Source organism: Dipodomys merriami, unplaced genomic scaffold (genome assembly GCF_024711535.1).
Source record: "Dipodomys merriami isolate MVZ:Mamm:240054 unplaced genomic scaffold, mDipMer1.0.p SCAF_3, whole genome shotgun sequence".
Lineage (NCBI taxonomy): Eukaryota > Metazoa > Chordata > Mammalia > Rodentia > Heteromyidae > Dipodomys > Dipodomys merriami.
Window position 1 is genome coordinate 98,855,887 of NW_027204492.1, and position 23,021 is coordinate 98,878,907.

The following is a 23,021-nucleotide window of genomic DNA, read 5'->3' on the forward strand; positions in this document are numbered from 1 at the left end:
CCCCCAAAAAAAAAAAATCAAAGAACTTTTGTTTTTTTCTTCTTCTTCTTTTCTTTCTTTTTTTTTTGTTCTTTTTTTTTGGTACCTTATATATATAAAATTTTTTTTTCCTTTTCTAAAAATTTTATTAATCTTTAATTTTTGCCTTTTTTTAAAAAATAATTGTTTTCCAGTAACTTTTTTTTCCTCTTATAATTTTTATTTTAGGAATACGTGAATGTGTGTTTTCCTTTCTTTTCTTGTCTTCTTTCTCTTTTTCTTTCTTTCTTAACTATCTCTTTGCTTTTTGTTTTTTTGTCTAACTCTACTGAACTTCTGATCTTTTTTTCTCCCTTTCTTATCCTTTGCACCTTATCCTCTCTTTTGATCTTCTTTATGTGACTTAACTCTTGTCCTGCACATCCTCAGATAAACCTGTAGTTAACTAGTAGACCCTATCCCCCATTGTGTACACACTTAATCCACAAATTTATTACTCAATTCAAAACCTCTGAGACTTAAATTCCTTAATAGCAGTACTACCTCTTTATAACTATATAATATTTTAAGCATTTTTTAAGGTTTTCACTTCTCCTCTATGTCCATTCCCTTCTCTTTACTCATATTCCTCTCTAAATACATGGTCTTTTAATCTCCATAATAATATTAATTTTTACGTTTCTATTTTTTTCTGGTCTCTTTTCATTTCCCTTTCCCTTTCTTCTTTTTTTCTCTCTCTCTCTACTTGCATCCTACCCAACCTATTTCCTGCATTGGGATTAGGACATAGTTAACTCTCCCTGTGCCTCCCCACACCAATCTATTCCTATTTTTTACCTACATCTCTCCCTAACCCTAATAATTTCTGGTTTTCCAAATTCTTCTCTGTGGTTCGAAGTACTTTAACATATAGTTGTTTAATGTTGAATAGATGTATCTGTTGAACTAGATTGTATCTGTAGATTATTGACTGTACAAATGCAAACTTTGATTGATGGTTGCCTTAAGATAGTGTTCTAGCACAAAACTAGTGCTATTTTCATCTCAAATGGGCAGAGTAAGCCGGAAAAACACAAGAAAAATGGCAAATCCAGGTATCTCAATTCCCAATCTTGATAATCAGGGGTCAGAACAGATAATGAATAATCCAGAGGAGAGTTCCCAAATAGCTCTACAAACACTGCTGGCAAACATGATAAATGAGAAGTTTGACAACTTACAAAGGACTCTGTATGAGCGTGAAAGGGAGAGAGAGGAGGCATCCCAAAAGCTTATACAGGAATATCATAAGCGTGAGGAAGCTACTCAAAAACTGATACAGGATTTGCGTGAACAACTCGAGAATACTCAAAGAGAAAGTGAGGAATGGCGTGAGCAGGCTGAGAACACACAAAGAGAACTGCAGGAATCCCACGAACGGGAAGAAAGAGAACTGCAGGAATCCCACAGACGGGAGGAAGCTAATCAAAGAGTAATTCAGGAATTGAGAGATCAGGTAGAGAATACACAAAGATCACTAAAGGCATTCATGGAATCTACTAACAAAGAGCTGAAGGAAGTCAGGGAGACCACAAAGGGAATGCTGAATAGAACCCAACAGAAGGAATGGGAGTCCAAAGAAACCATAACCAATCAACTAAGTGATTTGAGAACAAACACTGAACACCAAATTAAGGAAGTAAAGAAATTCATACAAGACCTAAAACAGAGCTTCAACAAAGAACTTGAAGCCATCAAAGCTGACCAATTAGAAGGAAAAGAGATCAAAAACAAAGTAGAAAGTCTTGACAGCAGGTTAGACCATGCAGAAGATCGAATCTCAGGGATTGAAGACAGCCTAGATGTTATAGAGAAAGAACATACAACCATCCAAGACAAGTCCAAGAAATATGATAGATCTATTCAACACCTGGAAGACACCATCAGAAGGCCTAATCTAAGGATAATGGGTGTAGAGGAGCATCTAGAAACAGAAGTAAATGGTCTAGGAAATTTGTTTAAGAGGATCCTAGCAGAGAACTTCCCAAATATACAAAAAGATAGGCCTATTCAGATACAAGAAGCTTTTAGAACCCCAAATAGACCAGACCAGAATAGGACATCCCACCTTCACATTATAATCCACACAGGATCAACTCAGACCAAGGAAAAGATCCTTAAAGCTGTCAAGGAGAAAAGGGTAATCACCTATAAAGGGAAACCAATTAGAATCACCTCAGATTTCTCAGCAGAGACAATCAAAGCAAGAAGAGCCTGGAATGATGAATGCCATGCTCTAAAAACAAACAACTATCAACCAAGAATACTGTACCCAGCTAAACTCTCCTTCATAACTGAAGGCCAAATAAAAACCTTCCATAGCAAAGAAAAATTGAAACAATACATCTCCACCAAACCAGCCCTACAAAAGATTCTTAAAGATGTCCTACACATAGAAAACCAACAAGACCGCAATAAAGGCCAAGAAACTGCACCCAAACTGAGAATCCAAGAACCATAGGAAGAACCCAGTTTTTGCAGCCCCTAAGAAGGTAGATAACATGGCAGGAACTCCCAAATACCTCTCAGTCCTATCTCTTAACGTTAACGGACTGAACTCTCCAATTAAGCGACATAGACTGTCTAGTTGGATTAAAAAACAAGACCCTTCTATCTGCTGCCTGCAGGAGTCACATCTTGCCCATAAAAAGAAACACATTTTCAATGTTAAAGGCTGGAACGAAATCTACCAAGCCAATGGCCCCCATAAACAGGTCGGAGTTGCAATCCTAATATCAGATAAATAGACTTCAAATTAAAATTCGTGAGAAGAGATAAAGAAGGTCGCTACATACTAATTAAAGGATCTCTCCTACAGGAGGATATTACAATTCTAAATATCTATTCGCCAAACAATGGAGCACCCAAATTTATCAAAGAAACACTACTTTCCCTCAAATCCCATATAGATCCAAAGACATTAATTGTTGGGAATTTTAACACACCACTCTCCCCACTAGATAGATCAACTTGGCAAAAACTCAACAGAGAAACCGCAGATCTAAACAGCTGCATAGATCAACTAGAACATTTCACCCAGCAGCATCAGAATACACGTTTTTCTCAGCAGCACATGGAACGTTTTCTAAAATAGACCACATTTTAGGCCACAAAGCAAACTTGTCTAAATTCAGAAACATTGAAGTTATACCTTGCATCCTCTCTGACCACAAGGGAATAAAATTAGAACTCAACACCAAAAGCCACCAAAGAAAGTCCGGCATCACATGGAGGCTGAACAACACACTGCTGAATCATGAGTGGGTCATGGAAGAGATTAGAAAGGAAATTCAAATGTTCATGCTATTCAACAAAAATGAACACACAAATTACCAGCTCCTCTGGGACACAGCAAAGGCAGTACTCAGAGGCAAGTTTATAGCTCTGAGCTCCTACATCAACAAATTGGAGAGATCTGAAACTAGCAATTTAATGACACATCTAAACCTCCTTGAAAAAGAGCAGCAAGATAAACCCCAATCCACTAGATGGAAAGAAATAATCAAAATTAAATCAGAATTAAATGAATTAGAATCCAAAAAAGCTATAGAAAGAATCAACAAAACAAAGAGTTGGTTCTTTGAAAAAATTAACAAAATTGACAGACCCTTAGCAAATCTTATCAGAAAAAGAAGAGAACACACCCAAATTAATAAACTCAGAGATGAGAATGGAAACATCACCACGGAAACAAGCAAGATTCAGAACATTATAAGGGAATACTTCTCAAAACTTTATGCTAATAAGTTTGAGAACTTGACAGAAATGGACCTTTTCCTAGCAAATATTGACATGCCAAAACTAAACCAAGATGAGTTAAACTATCTTAACAGGCCCAAATCAAGCACTGAAATAGAAACAGCAATAAGAGACCTCCCAGCTAAGAAAAGTCCAGGACCAGATGGTTTTACAGCGGAATTTTACAAGGCCATCAAAGCAGAGCTCACACCAATACTCCTACAACTCTTCAATGAAATTGAAAGAGAAAGCTGACTACCAAACACATTCTATGAAGCCATCATAACCCTCATCCCAAAACCAGGCAGGGACTCATCAAAGAAAGAGAACTATAGACCCATTTCTTTGATGAGTATTGATGCAAAACTTCTCAACAAAATTTTGGCCAATCTACATCAACAATTCATCCAAAAAATCATACACCACGATCAAACAGGATTTATTTCAGGGATGCAAAGCTGGTTCAATATATGCAAATCAATTAATATTATTCATCACATCAACGGGAGCAAGAATAAGAACCACATGGTTATCTCAATAGATGCAGAAAAAGCATTCAACAAGATCCAACACCCCTTCATGATGAAGGTTTTGGAAAAATTGGGAATCCATGGAACATTCCTCAATACAATAAAGGCTGTATATGACAAACCTACAGCCAGCATTATACTCAATGGTGAAAAACTAAAGCCATTTCCTCTTAACTCAGGAACAAGACAAGGATGCCCACTCTCTCTACTCCTCTTCAATCTAGTATTAGAATGCCTAGCTACAGCAATAAGACAAGATGCAGACATAAAGGTGATCCAAATAGGGAAAGAAGAAATAAAACTCTCCCTCTTTGCAGATGACATGATCTTGTATTTAAAGAATCCCATAGACTCCACTCCCAAATTACTCAAGCTGATTCAAAACTTTGGCAAAGTAGCAGGTTATAAAATTAACCCCCCAAAATCAATGGCTTTTCTGTATGCCAACAATGAGAAAAGTGTGGCTGAAATTAGGAAAGCAACTCCATTTGTAATAGCCCCACAAAAAATAAAATACCTAGTAATTAACTAAAGAAGCGAAGGACCTCTATGATGAAAACGTTAAAATCTTGAAAAAGGAAATCAACACAGAACTAAAAAAATGGCAGAGCCTCCCATGCTCCTGGATTAGAAAGATTAACATCGTGAGAATGGCAATACTTCCCAAGGCTATCTACAAATTCAAGGCAATACCTATCAAAATTCCAACCTCATTCTTCAAGGAAATAGAAGAGGCAATCCAAAAATACATATGGTACAATAAAAGACCCCGAATAGCAAAAAATGCTCCTCAACGGAAAGAACACTGCTGGAGGAATATCAATACCAAATTTCAAACTCTACTATAAAGCCATAGTAATCAAAACAGCTTGGTATTGGCATAAGAACAGACCTCAGGACCAATGGAATAGAATTGAAAACCCAGAAATGAACCTACAGACCTATAGCCATCTAATCTTTGATAAGGGAGCTAAAACAATAGAATGGAAGAAAGACAGCCTCTTCAGTAAATGGTGCCGGCAAAATTGGTTAACTACATGTAGAAAACTTAAGCTAGATCCTTATATATCACCCTGCACCAGAATCAACTCCAAATGGATCAAAGACCTTGAAGTCAAAGCAGACACTCTGAAAACATTACAGGATGGAATAGGAGAAACCCTAGGTCTCCTTGGCTCAGGCAGAAATTTTTTAAATAGAGACCCGGAAACACAACAAATCAAAGAAAGGTTGGACAAATGGGATTGCATAAAGTTGCAGAGCTTTTGCAGGGCAAATGACATAGCTAGCAAGATCAATAGAAAGCCCACGGATTGGGAGAAGATCTTTACTAGCCATACAACGGACAAGGGTCTCATATCTAAAATATACTTGGAACTCAAAAAATTAAACCCCCCAACAACAAATCCTCAAAGAAACAACTGCCCAATAAATAAGTGGGTGAAAGACTTAAAGAGAAACTTCTCTGAAGAAGAAAGAAGGATGGCCAATAGACACATGAAGAAATGCTCAACATCCCTAGCCATAAAAGAAATGCAAATCAAAACAACATTGAGATACCACCTCACCCCAGTTAGAACGACAAAAATGAAGAACTGTAACAACAACAGATGCTGGAGGGGATGTGGACAGAAAGGAACCTTACTTCATTGTTGGTGGGAACGTAAACTTGTTCAACCACTTTGGAAAGCAGTATGGAGGTTCCTCAAAAGACTTCACATAGAGCTCCCCTATGACCCAGCAATCCCACTTTTGGGCATTTACCCAAATGTTTACAAACAAGACCACACTAAAGCTACCAGCACAACAATGTTTATTGCAGCATTATTTACCATAGCTAAGATATGGAACCAACCCAGATGTCCCTCAGCAGATGAATGGATCAAGAAAATGTGGTATATATACACAATGGAATTCTATGCCTCCATCAGAAAGAATGACATTGCCCCATTTGTTAGGAAATGGAAAAACTTGGGAAAAATTATAATAAGTGAAGTAAGTCAGGCCCAAAGAAACATAGGTCCTATGTTTTCCCTTATTTGCAATATCTAGTATATGTATGAGTCAAGCAGAAAAGGTCAGATAATGTGAGGTCAGGAAAATTAACCCTTAGATATGTATTTTAATGTTTTCGTTTATTTCATGCATGTGTTTCTAACGCATTTATAAGATTATCTCTTTGTTGCTTTGTATGTCCCTCCCCCACAGTATAACCCCTGCTTTCACTATATTTGATGTCAATATAACTTGTGGAGGAGATGGGGAAAAACCAATTGTTTAAGGATACAGGTGGACCTGTTGCAACAATGAGAAATACAAGTTGTCATGTCCAAAACGGTGCGGGGGGGGGGGGGGTGGAAGGGGGAAAGGAGAAAGATTGGGATTGGATTGGGGAGGAGGGGGGAGGCTGGGAAGGGATGTGAAGGCTAAACCAAAGGAGGAGGGTGCAATGCTTGGTAAGAAATGTACGCATTATTCCGCCCATGTAATTGTAACCCCTCTATACAGTATGATCACAAATAAAATTAAATTAAATTTAAAAAAAAGAAAATGGCAGAAAATAAAATAAAAATCTAAGTCCTGACACCTACCAATGTCAGGACAGCAAAAAAAAAAAAAGTTATGAAATATACAGTTCAAATAACAAGTTTCTTATGTGAAACCATGGAAGTCAGGAGGAAGTGCCATGACATTGTTTTCATGTGATGAGAGGAAACAACTGTCAACTTCTAGCACATAGAAGTGGAAGCAAAGCTTGCAAATATAATATATGATGCAAGAAATTCTGCTACCCAAATCAAACAAGCATAGCACAAATGTGAAAAAATAAGCTGCAGAGAAATATTGTTCCTGGTTATAGTGATTAAAATTCCCTAAAAAATTGACACATTCTAAAGTGTATAAAGGAATAAGCACTTGATCACATCAATTGATGCAGGACAGAATATTTTATAATATTCACACACAGCCATAAAACAACAATAAAAAAGTCAGAAAGCCAAGAATCAAGGAGGATTTCCTCGAGTTGATAAACAACATCTAAAAAATATCCTATAGCTAATGTCAGAATCATAGTGCATGATTTTAAAGCTTTCTTCCTAATGTTAGGATCAAGGAAAATATATCTGCCATGCTTCATAGGATTAGTTATGGCCATCCCAAAATGCTAAAGACAGGAAATAAACAAAAAAAAATCAGTGAGAGCTCTGAGGATAGAAGATCACTATGTAAAATCACTTATGAATCAGTTATTATAAAAATTCAGTTCTGTATGATGAAGTTCATATTGCATCTATATCTGAAGACACTGTAGCATGCTTAAAAATCTGTTAGGAAGGTTGGTCTCACACTAAGTTCTAATATCACAGTAAAATAATCTTTAAAACTAAGATTATGAAAGCTGAAGATATTACTCAATGATAGAGTATTTGTCTAGAATGCATATGACCTTGTGCACAATCATCAGCACTAGTATATGTATGAGTCAAGCAGAAAAGGTCAGATAATGTGATGTTAGGAAAATGAACCCTTAGATATGTATTTTAATGTTTTTTTTCTTTCATGCATTTGTTTCTAACACATAAGATTATTTCTTTGCTGCTTTGTATGTCCCTCCCCCACAGTATAACCCCTGCTTTCACTATATTTGATGTCAGTATAACTTGTGGAGGAGATGGGGAAAAACAAGTCGTTTAAGGATACAGGTGGACCTGTTGCAACAATGAGAAGTACAAGTTGTCATGTTGAAAATGAGCTTTACAACGTTGGGGAGGGAGGAGGATTGGGTGGGGGGGCAGGGGGAAGGCTAGGAAGGGATGTGAAGGGTAAACAAAGGAGGAGGCTGCAATGCTTGATAAGAAATGTACGCATTATCCTGCCCATGTAATTGTAACCCCTCTGTACAGTATGTTCTCAAAAAAATAAAAATTAAAAAATATGAAAAAAAAGTAATACATGATTCAAATCCAAAGCTTTAGATGTAATGCCCTGTAGTTTCTCTGCAAAATGACATACTTAGGAATCTAACAAAACATACAAAGAGTTTATTTGGACCAACTAAATATCTCATGACATGAAACTGTGAATAATTAGGGATATATGCCATGGTCATGGTACTAGATATATAACAGAGAATAGGCCAGTTTTCCCCCAAATTGATCTATGGTTTTAATGTAATTCTTGTTAAAACATTAGTAGTATTTTTATATAGACAACCAACAAATTTCCTCAATCTTATTTGTCTGATTTTTTTCTAGATATAATGCTTATAAACTCATACATCTCAAACTAGCACATTTTTCAGTGGCTTTATTTAATGAGAGATTATGTAAATGCATCTAGAAAATAATGAGAATAGTTAAAAAATGTAAAACATTCACCAGTCATGAAAAAATGTTCCTTTTCAACCAGTGAACAAGGGATGCAAACATGCCCAGAGTCAATATGCTCCCAAATCAGTATGTTTGCAAACTTTGTCATATCAAGCATGTGCTTCCCAGTTTATTTAATCTTATGAAGCTGTATCATCATGCTTAAAGTTATGTTAAATTATATAATAGTGTAAGAAAGTTACCCTTTCCTTTAAAAAAAACACAAAACAATGCTTTAGGCTATTCAATTACTTAAGAATTCACTCCTTGTTCACATTTACTGTTCTTCTTTGTTTCTAACTAGTATGCTTTCCACATTATAATACTCATTGTGATTGGGATATAAGCAAGAACTCTTCATTTTATAACATATAGTATAAAAAATGATAGGATAAGAAAGTCATTTTTGCAAATATGGTAACATGGCTTCAATGTAGTGAAAATATGCATGACGTTCTCGAAACTATAGGTCTGATTAGTTCATATGTATATAATTATGATCCTACAATTTTTAATGGAATATATATTTTGGCGCTTGTTTGGCAATGAGATTTTGGGCAATGCTTCTTTTTAAAAACCCTAGGCTGAGAAATTCTATTTTTTTTTTTAATTTTGCTTTGTGCCAGTCCTAGAGCTTGAACTCAGAGACTGGGTGCTGTCCCTGAGCTTCTTTTGATCAAGGCTAGCACTCCACTACTTGAGACATAGCTCCACTTCCCTTTTTTTCACAGTGTATTGGAGATAAGAGTTTCATGGACTTTTCTGACTGGGTTGGCTTCAAACTGCAATCCTCAGATCTTAGTCTCCTGATTAGCTAGGATTATAGGCAAGAGCCACTGGCACCAGCAATTCTACTTCTTTCTTTGTGCAGCAATGTGCATAACAGTGCAGATAGCGAATCCCTAAAAATATCTGCAATCTGAAATGCTACAAAATCCAAAACATTTTGAGCATCAATAGTTCCACAAGTGGAAAGTTCCCCAAGTGAACATTCGACACTTAAGTATGATGAGCAGTAGTCAAAATTCAGTTGCACTAAAAATACTGACGAATAAACTTACCTTCAAAATATGTGTATTGGGTGTTACTAAACATAAGTGAGTTATGTGTTTGTACTTGGGTCTCAATTTCAATATATTTATTTCAGAGAACAACAGATAATTTTAGTGGGTGAACAATACTGAAATATGTATCACAACTTTGAACAAAGATGACAAAACTCACAGAAAGCTGATAAATAATAAGGAATGTTGGGGAAGGGCAATTTGACAGAGAATGAGGTTAATCTGATTAATATACTGTATATGCTTATGTGAAACATGTCAGCACAATCCCGTTAAACAATTAGCATACACTTAAAAAAAAGACATGAATGTCAGAATATAACATAGGACCTCTCCAGGGATAGGAGTACTAGTGTGATGTGGGAGGACAAAAGAAGAAGCTGAAGGAACATGAATATGATCAAAATACTTAGTTTACATGTGTTTAAGTGGAACTGTGAATGTTGTTGAGATTTATTAGGGAAGAAGGGAAGGGTATGAGGGAGAATAATTTAGGATTGAGGGTGATCTAAATACATTTGTATAGACATGTCAAAATGATACCCCCTTGTTCAACTAATGAATAATATTTTTAAGTAAAAAAGAATTATTAGACCTGAGAGTAGAAACATGATACATAAAAAACAATAAAATGTTTTAATCAAAATTTGAAACTTTTGATTTGCTAATACTCTTTATTTTTTTCATTTTATGATCTTTAAGTAGTGGCTATTTAACAAAGCAGTTTATAAATACAATATATCTTGATTGATGTCATCCCTTTCAACATCCTCACCCATCCCTCTCTTACCCACCCCTTCCCTAACTCTTCTTAATTTGATAAGATATACATTGGATTTTTTTTACTGCATTCTCCCCCTCTTTTAAAGGGATGAAAAGGAGAATGCATTTGCACACCATATATTTAACAAAGGTCCCATATTAGAATATATAAAGAACAATTGCAACTCACCAGTTTAAAAAATATAGCTATCAAATACTGTTCAAAAAGAAAAGTACTCATTATCTGACTTATGTAACTCTACCCCTTCTGTACCTCACCTTCACAATAAAATAAAAAGAAAAAAGAAAAATTTATTAATACAAACCCCTCCCAATTTATCAAGTTAGATAATAAGAGATTTGAATAGATAATCTTTGAAGAGTATGTATAAGAGGAAGGGGAAATAGGAGTTACTAATCAATTAGTATAAGTGTACTTTTTATCTTTATGTGGGCATGGGAATGTGCTTTACCACTTATTCAATACTGTGAGCCCTTTTGTTTGAACATAAGTTTTGTATAGGGTCTTGCTAACTTTGCTCAGACTGGCCTCAAACTTGTGATCTTTCTATTTTTGCCTCCAAAATAGCTGGGAGTACAAACATGAACTACTGCACATTTAAAAACTGTTAACAAAGTCAATCTCTTGTTAAATGTTCTAACTCCAATAAAATAATCATTTAAAATAAAAAGGGAAGATTCAAATGACACATGTATGGAAAGTTTTCAATTGCATTAGTTATTACAGAACTTTAAGATTACTATGGGAAGTAAAGAAAATATAAAATTGAGACTACCAAATGCAGGTGAAAATTCAGGGAAACTGGATCAATCATACATTACTTATGATATGCAAAATTCTATGATCCTTTAAAAAATACTAGTAATTTTGTTAAAAAAATTAAACAGACACTTGCCAATTACAGAGATCTATTTTAATCCTGTGTCAGATGGTTTTGAGCTTCATTTGTACTAGCCAAATCTTAGAAACCACCACAATATCCTACAGCAAATAAATGGTTAAACAAACTATGCAGCATTCATATCATAACAAACTGCTGAGCAATGAAGTAAACAAACTATTGATAAAAACTTGAATGATACCTGTGATTGTCTATGTTGAATGAAAAAAAGAGCCAATCTTGAAAGGTCACAAAACAATGATACCATTTATCTAATAGTTTTGAAATGACAAAGTTAAAGTCAGAGAGAACAAGTTAAAGGTACCAAACTGAAGACTTTCAGATCTATCAGCATTTGGTACTATTTTAGATCATATTCAGCACATGTTTTGGGTATATATAGAGGCACAGTTGGCTTTAGAAATGTTTATGCCAAAGTTTTTCAAAGTTGGCAGTGTAATAACCTCTGAAACCCAGTGTTGGATCCTATCCCCAGAATTTGTGTTCTAGGTCTTGAACGTACTTGTATTTCTAAGAATTTTCCATGTGGTATAGATGCTGCTGTTTGGAGCATTGTTAAACTATTCATAGGTCTTGGGTTGTGTATGTAGAAAATTCACAGTTCAAGATGTAAAGGCACATCTACTCTGGGCAATATTGTACCTTCTTGCACAGGAAGATGATGCTAACATGCAAATTTGAATGTAAGACCTAAAATCTTTTCTTTAAAATTTTGTCTTATGAAGTTTCTGCTTATATTTATATTTGTATTTAATGCAACCAATCTAAGAACAGGAAATGAGGTGAACTGTAGAAAAAAATCCATTTTTCATAATAGTCATTTAAATACAGTTAGGTAAAATTAAAGTTAGATATGTTTTATTTCATATGGAATTTGTTGGGCAAATGGCAATATTATGATGATGATATAAAGCATGATGAAAATATGAAATATTTTCAAAATATAGAATACTTAATGGGGTAGAGATCATAGTATAATTTTTTATAAATATATGTTATTAGAGTAAACACAATAATATTCAGTCATTTTTTCTGTTCTTATCCATTATTTATTTATGTTCCAAGCAACCAAATGGTTGACATAAAAAATGAATCTGTGCCTTGAATCTGTGACTTGAATATTCAAATAATTTTAGCAATGATTATTGTAATTACAAAAGCAATGTCCTTCTAAATGTTTTTGCCAAAGATTTTCTTAAAAATATTAACCTTACCTGTTGCATAAAAATAATAAGCAAGAGCTGGGAAGGTAGCTCAGTGGTACAATACTTGCCTTGGACGCATAAGGCCCTGGGTTCTATTTCTCACCACCACATAAGCATAAAAAGCCAGAAGTGCTGTTGTGGCTAAAGTGGTAGAGCACTAGCCTTGAGCTGAAGAGCTGAGGGACAGAGCCCAGGCCCAGAGTTCAGGCCCCATGATGGACTAAATAAATAAATAAATAAATAAAATAAGAAAGAAGATGAATGTTTCTATTGGCAAAGAATGATTTTCAGACTGTCATAGTGACTTAACTGTCCAATTAATAATAAAGAAAAAGCTTTTTTTGAAAACTCATAAATGGTCATTAGCTCAGTGTCTAAAAGAATGATTTTAATAATTAGCACTAAAGAGTTCAAAGACTAATTTGTTAGTAAAAAGCATCCTATAACCTGCAACTGAAATTTAGCTTTCTTCAGAGGATTTCTTCATCCTATTTTAAGAGTGCTCTTTACGTTAGCAGAAAACCATTCCCATGAGATTAACTCATATTCTACCTACAGAAATCAGCTGCTACATTCTGCTGCTACTTCTCTTATTCAGACTGTTGGCAGGCATCATCAATACATGACTTTTGATTGGATCCCAAGGGTAAAAATTAACTTTGGTAGACAGTGGATATATAACACAGATTATTCTGGGTATTTCTTTTAGTTAAATAGAGTAAAACTTTTGGTGGCATTGAGAGGGATTTAAAAAAAAGGAAAGGAATTTAAAGGTTAATTTGCATAAATATCTTATTCTATATTATTTTGGAAATTTACATCTAGGTTCTAGAAAAGATTGTTGCACTTTGGTGCTGAAAGAGTTCCCTGGTTAGAAAACTTTAAGAGCAAGTGTTCTACGCCCTGTGCTATTCTGGTTTGGATGTTAATCAGAACACAGGGAGCATTATTTGAATTTGCAGAGCTTGCCATGCTGGAAGCACAGCCTTATATGTAGTGTCCATGGGCAGTCCTATTATGGGAAACCAACTTGAGAGAAAAGGCGGAACCCTTGGTTGTGCGCAGGTCCTGGAATTTGAAATATCCAGAGGCCTCTACAGAATCCTGGCATCAGTTACTATGTTGACTCACTTAGTGTTGCGATCACTCACTTTGCCTGCCCTACAGGACTCAGATCTTGGAGGCAATTGCTTTGAGAGAAAAAGAGATAGGAAAAACTGAAGTAGTTTTTTTTTTTTTTTCAAGGCTGCTGAAGTTTATTGGTTTCTCATCATTCGTAAGCCTACTGAAGCAATAAAGTTGGGAGAAAGTTTTACCCAGATTTTTATCGCTGCCTTGATACATACTTTCTTTCCAAATGCTTTGGTGGGAAGAAGTAGAGGACTGTTGTAAGTACAAAATAACTAAAATATATATTTAACTATAGCATTACTTTTAGATTGTGACAAACTCACTAATTAGGCAAATTAATTGTACTTTATTACAGAAGTTTGTGAATAAGTATGAGTGCTGTTTTCTATGCACTTTATAAAATGTGTGTGTATATTCGGGTGTATGTGTTTCTCACTAGGAAAATTTATCAGTAAAAAGTTGATATTTTTTTAAATACGTGAATATATCTCTCTTAGTCAAAAATTATTAAAGTAAAAGTCTATAGAACTAGCTTTGAATATATGCAAAAGACTGTTTTGATTGATGGTAAAATAGTTTGTTTATCTGAGGTATTTTGATTAATATTTTTATATTTAGATGGTAGTATGTATTGTAAATAAAATAATTACCATATGAGAATGACACTATTCTTTTCTGTAACTTCTCAAAAATAATTCTTTAAATAATGATATGATCTATGCTAACAAGTGAGCAGACAGTCTCTTGTTGATAAAGCAACATAAAAACTTAACAAATTCCTCATCATATTTTCTAGTAAAGTCACCATGTGAAATGTTTATCTTGACCTAGCATTTCATTAAAGTTTTATAGTTTGACTTTATATATAAATGTAACTATTTTTTTCAAGAAAGTCATGATGACTATTGAAGAATTTAAAAATGAACACAAATAAAATAGTATATGAAAATAATATATGATGAGGACAATGTGTCCTAAAAAGATGGATGAAGGAGATTATTTTTCCCCTATTTTTGACTTGTGGATCATAATCATCCTGAAATAGATATGAGGGCAATGCCTATAATTAAGAACGAAAAAAGTCTAAAATAATTAATACCTCATGACTTTTGCCAAAAGAGTCAAATAGACTGTCAGAAAATATTGTGGAAATGAATTAACATTGCCTACTTGTTAATTTACATTAGATTCCATTAGACTTTATAGTATGACAATTATTTACATTGTCTCCTTATTTCAACAGTGTCTTTGCTTTGCAACTGAAAAACTATTCATTATTAGCATTACAAAATACAAGGTGCATATGTATGTACTTTGCCACATATATATGTACACACACTAATACATGCACTTTATAATTTACAAATATCAGAATCACTTAATGTTGATATTCCTACAAAGTGAAAATCATACATATGTATGGTATTACAATACAAAAGCAATTTTAAGAGGTTGTTGGAATTGAAATTCTGGAATGAACCAAGGCAAAATTTCTGTCTGCTTTTTTCATAAATATTCAAATATTTTACTTCTTAGAAGATAAAGAAAGCTAAAAGTTTGGGGTGTCCCTCCTGGCCTTTATTATAACACATTATATAGCCATCAAGTAATGTGTCTAAAATATGACAGTAGCTTTAAGAGAAAATGAAAGTATTTTCAAGGTATATAAAGTTTTACTGTTTAACAACATTCTACTTATGGATATTTTTATATTTGAATCCAATTTTTAAAATGCCCTTGAAAACTTAAAATATATCTATTTTAAATTCAAATAGTTGCTGTTTTAAAGAGAAAATTGCATACACATCTACTTATAGAATTACTCAAATGTTGTATCATAAAGTTTGATTGAAATATCTCATGTCAAATAGACATTTTATTCAGATTATTTTACATGATGTAAATCACCAGGTAGACTTTTGTTTGCAGTCTTGTAGGGGCATGTTAACTAGGAAAATGAGATTGCTGGTTTAAATTTATGATATACTTGTTAAGTTAATAAGAAGGCTTTAGTATATTTATATAGTATAATTTCATGGAAAACACAATAGAGTATGCATTTTTCAAAAAGACTGCAAAGTTTTGTGCAAATTAAGTGATTTCAGTGATGTAAAAGGTGAAAGGTGTTTTTTAATTCTGTTCCAGCTAGACAGCGCTGACATACAAGTTCACACTACTGGCACAGCTTCTTTAATCCTGTAGATCATTTGAAATCCTTGTTGCCCAGGTCATTTGCTTTATATAAAGCAAACCATCAAGATCTTAGCCATTTGTTCGGTTTGAGAAAAGAGAATAAGATCTTCTTTGAATTGGAAAATTCAGGGTTTTTGAAAACAATTTACTTTGCCTTTATCATGGCTTTATCTTTAGAGTAATACAAAGTGATTTCCCAAACTCCTGAACCTTGTGCGACTCCCATTATAATATTTCTCTAACTTTTTATGCCTGATTAGTTATGTTTTGATTGAACTATTCTGTTTTGCTGCAAATATAAGAAGGAAAGAATTTTATATAAGAATATATAATTATGTATTTGCATATGCATATGTATTTCAACCACAGAGTACTAAGTATTCTTAGAAATGATAATTAAAATTAATTGGGGATTAATCTTAAGATGATTTCCTTTTGGGTTTATTTTCCATTATAAACACATATCACGTTTATGTAATTGACAAATAAGACTTGGGAATGCCCTTTATTGACACAGCATAAGAAAGTCATAATGAAATGAAGTTAAGTCAGAATTTATAGAGCCAAAGCTTACACAATGGGGGAACTCTCTTAAGAAAAATACTGTACTTAAGAGGGGTTCAGGTGAGTGGAAACTTAGTAGTTTCATAGGACCTCACCTTTATTTGGATTGATCTGTTGGAGTTTAATCTTTTCCTAGTTAAATTAAAAAATGAAATTGATGTTAGTTATATTTCCTTAAAGTATGTATTATTTCTCAAAGACAGGTTTTTATTTAATGCATATTAGAACATTAATAGAATTTATAATGGTGAGAATTTGACATTTCTGCCTTTCATTTGAAAAGATGCATTGATTAACATGGTATCAAAGCCAGTTAATAGTGGAGGTGCAGTTATTTCAGATATATGGTATATATAATTTGAAAGCGAGCCAAATCACAATGACAAGAAATAATGATGACCTTGGTTTATTTTTACATAGTATGTTCAGATTTGATGGGATTCAGAGACAGGTAATGGTTTTCTATCTCACATCTTCCTGCTATAATCCTAGGAGGTCTGTGTTCTCTTATCAAGGCAATTGGTTCACATTGAAAAGTTGTGTTAGGAAGGTCATGGGACTGAATATAGAAAATAACTATGTTTTTATCAAAGGCAACCAATTTTCTTAGCAAAGTTTCATGAAAATAGTTAGCATTAGGGGAGCATGCTCTGTAAAGAAAAATTGATCTTCAAAATTAAAAAAGGAGTAAGTAAACATATTGTGATCTTAACATTTTATCCCACAGAGGACTTATAATGTGTTAGGGACTGAGTATGTAGCTTATGATAGAATGCCTACCTAGCATGTGCAAGGCCCTAGATTCCATTCCAAGTACCACAAAAGAAAAAAAGTATCTATTAGGTAAACTTCTTACTATAAAATACACCATGAAATGTTGAATTCTAATGTTTTATTCTAATGTTTTAATTATAAGGATGAAAGTTAAAATGACAGTGCTATAGTGTTGTTCATTATTTTGTCAACTTGGAATGGTTTGTCCATTTATATCACACAGAATTCTTCCTAATACCTTGTAAAATTTCAAGCTCTCTCTACTTAATATTACAAGTGAATTATTTCCCACAGATTCTGATATCGATTTTTGAATGGATGAATAACTGCTAATTGTGAATCACTCATAGGCACAGGATAGTTTCAATATATATGGGTAAAAATAATTCGGCTCATACATTTTTCTAAGAGTTTTAGAATAAAAGGTTGTTTTCCATATATTATAGCATATTTTAGTATTAAACATGCCTTCATAAAGCAGATGACCCCTCCAGAGATTGTAAAATACTTTAATACATAGGGTACAGGCTTTTCCTTTCTTCTTTCATAATTACTACCCTGAATATTGCAAAACATGCAAACAACAGCAAAAGCTTTGGCTCCAGTGTTTCACACTACAGATTGGCAGCAGGCAGATGCAGATTACAAAGAAAAAAGGCTTGGTGCCTCATGCCTAAAACAAATCATATCTCATTGCCATACAACTTCAACCTCACCACTAAAACAACCAAAGGGAAATAATACTCTGTCTTCCATGGGTCACATAGTCAATGTAGGCTGCATTTTAAGACATAAATTTTATTTGAATTTATGCTAAATCTGTAGTCCCATCAAATATAATCCTTCAGTTTGATGTTTTCTAGTTTATGTATGTTTTTACTTTTTTAATAAGTTTTTTTTTGGTGAAAATACAGAGGGTTACAGTTACATGAGCAAGGTAATGAGTACATTTCTTATCAAGCATTGTTGCCTCCTCCTTTGTTTTTCCCCTACCATCCCTAACCTCCCACCTCCACAACGTCCCCTTCCCACCTAAATTGTAAAGTTCATTTTTCAACATAGTGTCTTGTACATCTCATTGTTACAATGGGTCAACCTGGAAAAAACAAAATGTTTAAATAGTTTTATTACATTCTCTTTAGTAGTTGGCCAAGGAAGTTGCCATTCAACAAAGCAGTTTATAAATACAATGTATCTTGATTAATGTTACCCCTTTCAACATTCTCATTCATCCCCAGCAACCTACCCTTTCCCTCACTTTTCTTAATTTTGTAGGATCTGCATTGAAGTTTTGACTGCATTCTCCCTCTTCTCCCCTTGACCTCCACCCCACCCCTTTAAGTACTAATTTCCTGGTGTTTATTTTGTTGAACTGTAATACATTTGCATACCACCTGAAGTGTTTACTTACATATTTATAAACTAAGTCTAGCTTTCACATAAGAGAGAAACTATGCAACCATTATCTCTTCACTTAATATGTTTTTCCAGGGTCATTCCATTTCTTTACAAATGATAGAGTATCATTTTTTCCAATTGATAAGTAAAATTCATATATGTATATATATATATATATATATATATATATATATATATATATATATATATATCACAGTTCCTTGATCCATTTGTTCATTGAGAGGCATCTGGGCTGATTCCATACCTTGGCTATGGTGAATAGTGCTACAATAAATAGGATTGTGTTGGTGGCTTGACTGTATCCTAGTTTGTGAATCTTTTGGATAAATGCCCAAGAGTGAAATTGCTGGATCATAGGGTAGGTCTATGTTTAGTTTTATGAGGAACCTCCATACTACTTTCCAGAGAGGTCGAACAAGCTTACAACAGCATACTAGGGTTCCCATTTACACACATCTGCACCAACATCTGTGTGCTTAGAGAAAAACAAATGTTCCCTTCAGTCAGGATTGAATTCTGAAATCAGTTTCTTCCTGGCCTTCCTTATTATCTTTTGCTTTCTGCCTCAATGCCTCACTTTCACTGTATAATTATGCACCCCGTTCTTTGGTAATGGAAATTGAGGGAGAATGGACAATTATCTTTTAACTGGAATTGAACTGTCATTTCTTTGGATGTTGATAAAATGTTGCTCCTGTTGTGGTTTTTGTCATCATTAAATGACTCTTCCAGAGTTGCTAACTTAGTATTTAAATGTAATACAATTCTAAGGAACTGATTTTCATTAAATTTAAAAATGTTAGAAAATTACTTTCTATGCCAATTTTGAAAGCCAAAATTTATTTAGGACTAGTTTAATTTTGTCTTATTTGTGTTATGATGTCATTTGTCTTATGTTACTGTTCAAGTAAAATATTAGAAAAGTTTTATCTATCCACTTCATTTTAGTTCACATATTTTTATGTATTCATTTTAAGTGGAAAAATGGAGTTGTTCTTATGAATAAGAGAAATATTAAAATGCATTATTATTGCCAAAGCTTAGCCATGTAAAAAAGGGAGATGTAGATAGCTAAAAAGTTTTCAAGAGGCTTAATATAATTTTTTAACTCCCCCAAAATAGATACTTGAACTACTATGCTTTTAGATTATGTTTAGTGAATTATAAAACATTCAAAACCATAACAATAATGAGGAACTGAAATGCTCAAATAACATGTAGCCCTTTGCCAATTTCTGCTTTTAGATGTATTTACAATCTATTATCATGAAAAAATTTGATTTGCTGGGAAGGACAGTGTTAGCTGAGCACAATTAACAGTAATAGCACTCTAAATTCTTCCCAATTATGGACAAATCAAGGGCTTTGAGTTTGTTATTTAATGTTTTCACCCTCTCCTTGGTTTTTGTTTTGTTTTGTTTTAAATTTCTCTCCCTCTCTGTTTTTAATTCTGTCCCAGAATTAGGACTATAAAAGGGCAAAGCCTCCGTAGCTTTTTGCTCACTCCTGGCACTCATATTTATTTTTGCACACAACTTGTCTCTCCTTTATCAGATTACAGTAGCAATAGTACTTTAGCCTAAATGCTGACTTAAAGGGCAAGGGAGACAGCACACTGTTGTATGTGCAGATTTTAGCCTTGGGAATTATGACCAGACAAATTAAAAGAATAAGGAAAAAAAAGAACTCACAGAATCAAAACTTACAAAGTATTTTCATCAAAGTTGAATAATTCCAATTTTGTGTGGAAGATTAAGATGGCAGTATTAGAAATGAGTTGATAAATAGTGCAGCTATGTCTTTAGAATAGTTGGAAAAGTGAAATAACTCTAATGTATCTCCATTGCAGTTATATAGTATAAAAGATTAAGGGAAAAGGGGGGAGAAGAGCGGGGATAGACTCCAGAGAGCATAACCACATACAAGCAATGCTGGCTTCTAGGTGGTTAACTGAAAGCTTACGGGAAGCTCAGACAGCTGGAGAATCCTGATTTAGTTGGGGCTGAAGGGCAGGGCAGGAGCCATGTGAACAGCTGCTGAAGAGCTAGAGGATTCCTTTGGATTAGGTGTACACACCCCATCCCTAATGGACTGTGCCAGAGAACACCAAGTAAAATCAGAGGGTTCACTTTGCTTGATCCCATGGTCTGTGCAGTGTTTTACTTAAAATGTCTGGAAATACATTTGCTCTCAAAATAAATCCAGAGATGAAAGAAACAATGTCTCCAGAAAGACTGTATACATTTTGGATGCCTATTATCTTACAAAGTATTTATAGCTGATGAGTTGTAATCCATGCAACAAATGTATATTGACTTCCAATTCTATCCCAGTTATTGTGTTGTACACAGGAAATAACATTTAAACGAGAAATCTCATACAGATTATCATTCAAGGGAGGATGTCCATACAAATACATTGACACTCATTTTCATCTGGGATAACAGAATATAGAATAAGTCACCCATTGATGTGAGAGTATATAATGGTGAGACCTATGGTATTCCTATGTATTCCAGAAAAAATAATTGTCAACACAAGACAAAAAGAGTGGTCTTGTGAATACTTGTCCAAGGGAAAAGAGAGAACAAAGATGTTACAGTCAGAGGCTGGAACATTTATGACAATGGAACTTGCTTTGAAGAAAGAACTAAAAGGTCAGCTTCCCTAGACTATAGGAAGGGAAGGTGTGTAGACCAGACTTCACCTGAAAGAATGGGATAGGGCTGGATCATTTAGAGACTAAAAGGTCATGGCAATTATTTTTGTCTTTACATAAGCACAAAGCAGACTTTCATGTGTTTATATGAACAGTAATTGAATGACTGTGGGATTAAAAAAAAAAGAATATCACTGTTTTTTAAAAAGTGATTAGAAAATGCTATAGGTAGATGGAAGGTCACCTGTCATTACATTGCTCCTCTCAATTCAAAAGGGTGTAGTTTTGACTAGAATTATGACCTTGGTGATAAGAGAATGAACCTATTCAGGATTTCTTTCAGACAGAATCAATGTCAATTGGTGTTGAATTATATTCAGTGTTCTCCAAGACATGTATAAATATGTGGATAACGGTGCTATTTACAAGATTGAAAAAGAAACTAGATTGATGGGAGGACTGAGGTTGTGAATGTTAATTTTTTATTGTTTTACAGAGAGTAAGTAATGTGGATAGGGGGACCTTAAGCCAGGTAATGAAGTCATTTTTAGGGATTTGAATACTTAGCCAAGTAGTGGATGAGATCAGTTAGAAAGATCATAGATTGTGAAGAGAAGGAGGTTTGGAATTGAAAAATGAAGACAATAGCACTCTAAAAATCAGAGAGAAGCGCCTAGATAGACTGATAAAAATCAAAAGCCAAACAATATTTCTGTAAAGAAGACCATTCCCCTTTCAATCTCCAATTTAATGACTTTGTGAATGAGGATCCTTCATTTCAGTACCAAGTGTCTTGGTTTCTACAATCTCTACCATCTATTTATCCCTAATTTCCTCTTTCACATTGCTATTTCAATGAGATATCACCAACATGTTGCCTTAGAAGAAAAGCTTCAATAAATATTTAAATTGGGTAATGTATTCAGCTTTTTCCTGTACTCTGCACTTCCTAAAAATACCTTCTTCGGAAACCCCATTTCAACTGACTACTGTAGAATGAAATGAGCCTTCAGTGTAAAACATTTATCATACTCTGAATTTCAATTGCTCAGTCAGAGTTGTTAAGTAATATGAAAAATCATCCTTTAGAGAATACAGAATTGCATAGATATGACAAGGTAACTTTGTACTTTATTTAATGCTGTTTTAGTTAATATAGATGCTTATTGGAAAAATGTCCAAAAATTCTTGAGAACCATTAGTAGAATTGATTATTCTTAAATCTACAAAAATGGTGAAGATACTTAGAAAACATTGATAATTCAGTTTAAATAAAAGCAGAATCATATTGAAAACATAGAACACATCTGAATAATTACAATTTAGTCATGGCTAAGTATAATGTACTTATCATTTAGCTTTGGGAAAATAGAACTCAATATAATATTATTAAGATAGTGAGCAACTTTAATGTAAGATTTTTACTTATATCTAAACAGTGTTTAACACCTGCTGTATTCTCTTTGCCTTTTATGAGATTACAACTCTGCAAGCCAGAAAACAGATACATAAGCATGGTATATGTGTATGCATACAACTACTATAAAATGTCAAGAGGGTTATAGTGTGGTAAGAATCAACTATAAATGTTTTCCTGTGAATGGTATGGTCATGAATGTTTTCATTGAATAAACTACCTCTATAAATATTTCCTACATTATGAGCAAATGG

The 23,021-nt window shown here is 33.9% G+C and overlaps 1 protein-coding gene across 9 annotated transcripts in view; it reads left to right on the top strand.

The window, feature by feature from the left end:
- The window catches only part of Dmd (dystrophin), a 2,040,854-nt gene that overhangs the window by 103,289 nt on the left and 1,914,544 nt on the right, over nt 1-23,021 (top strand). For 7 of the 9 annotated variants that reach the window (XM_070040664.1, XM_070040668.1, XM_070040662.1 and 4 more), the window contains exon 1: nt 13,743-13,998. The exons of 1 other annotated variant lie outside the window; for it this stretch is intronic. In XM_070040664.1, coding sequence (XP_069896765.1) covers nt 13,968-13,998 — 31 coding nt within the window. In that variant the 5' untranslated portion in view covers nt 13,743-13,967. Of the gene's footprint in view, nt 1-13,742; nt 13,999-23,021 lie in introns of those variants that run through there. One more of the 9 variants, XM_070040660.1, reaches the window with a different exon arrangement.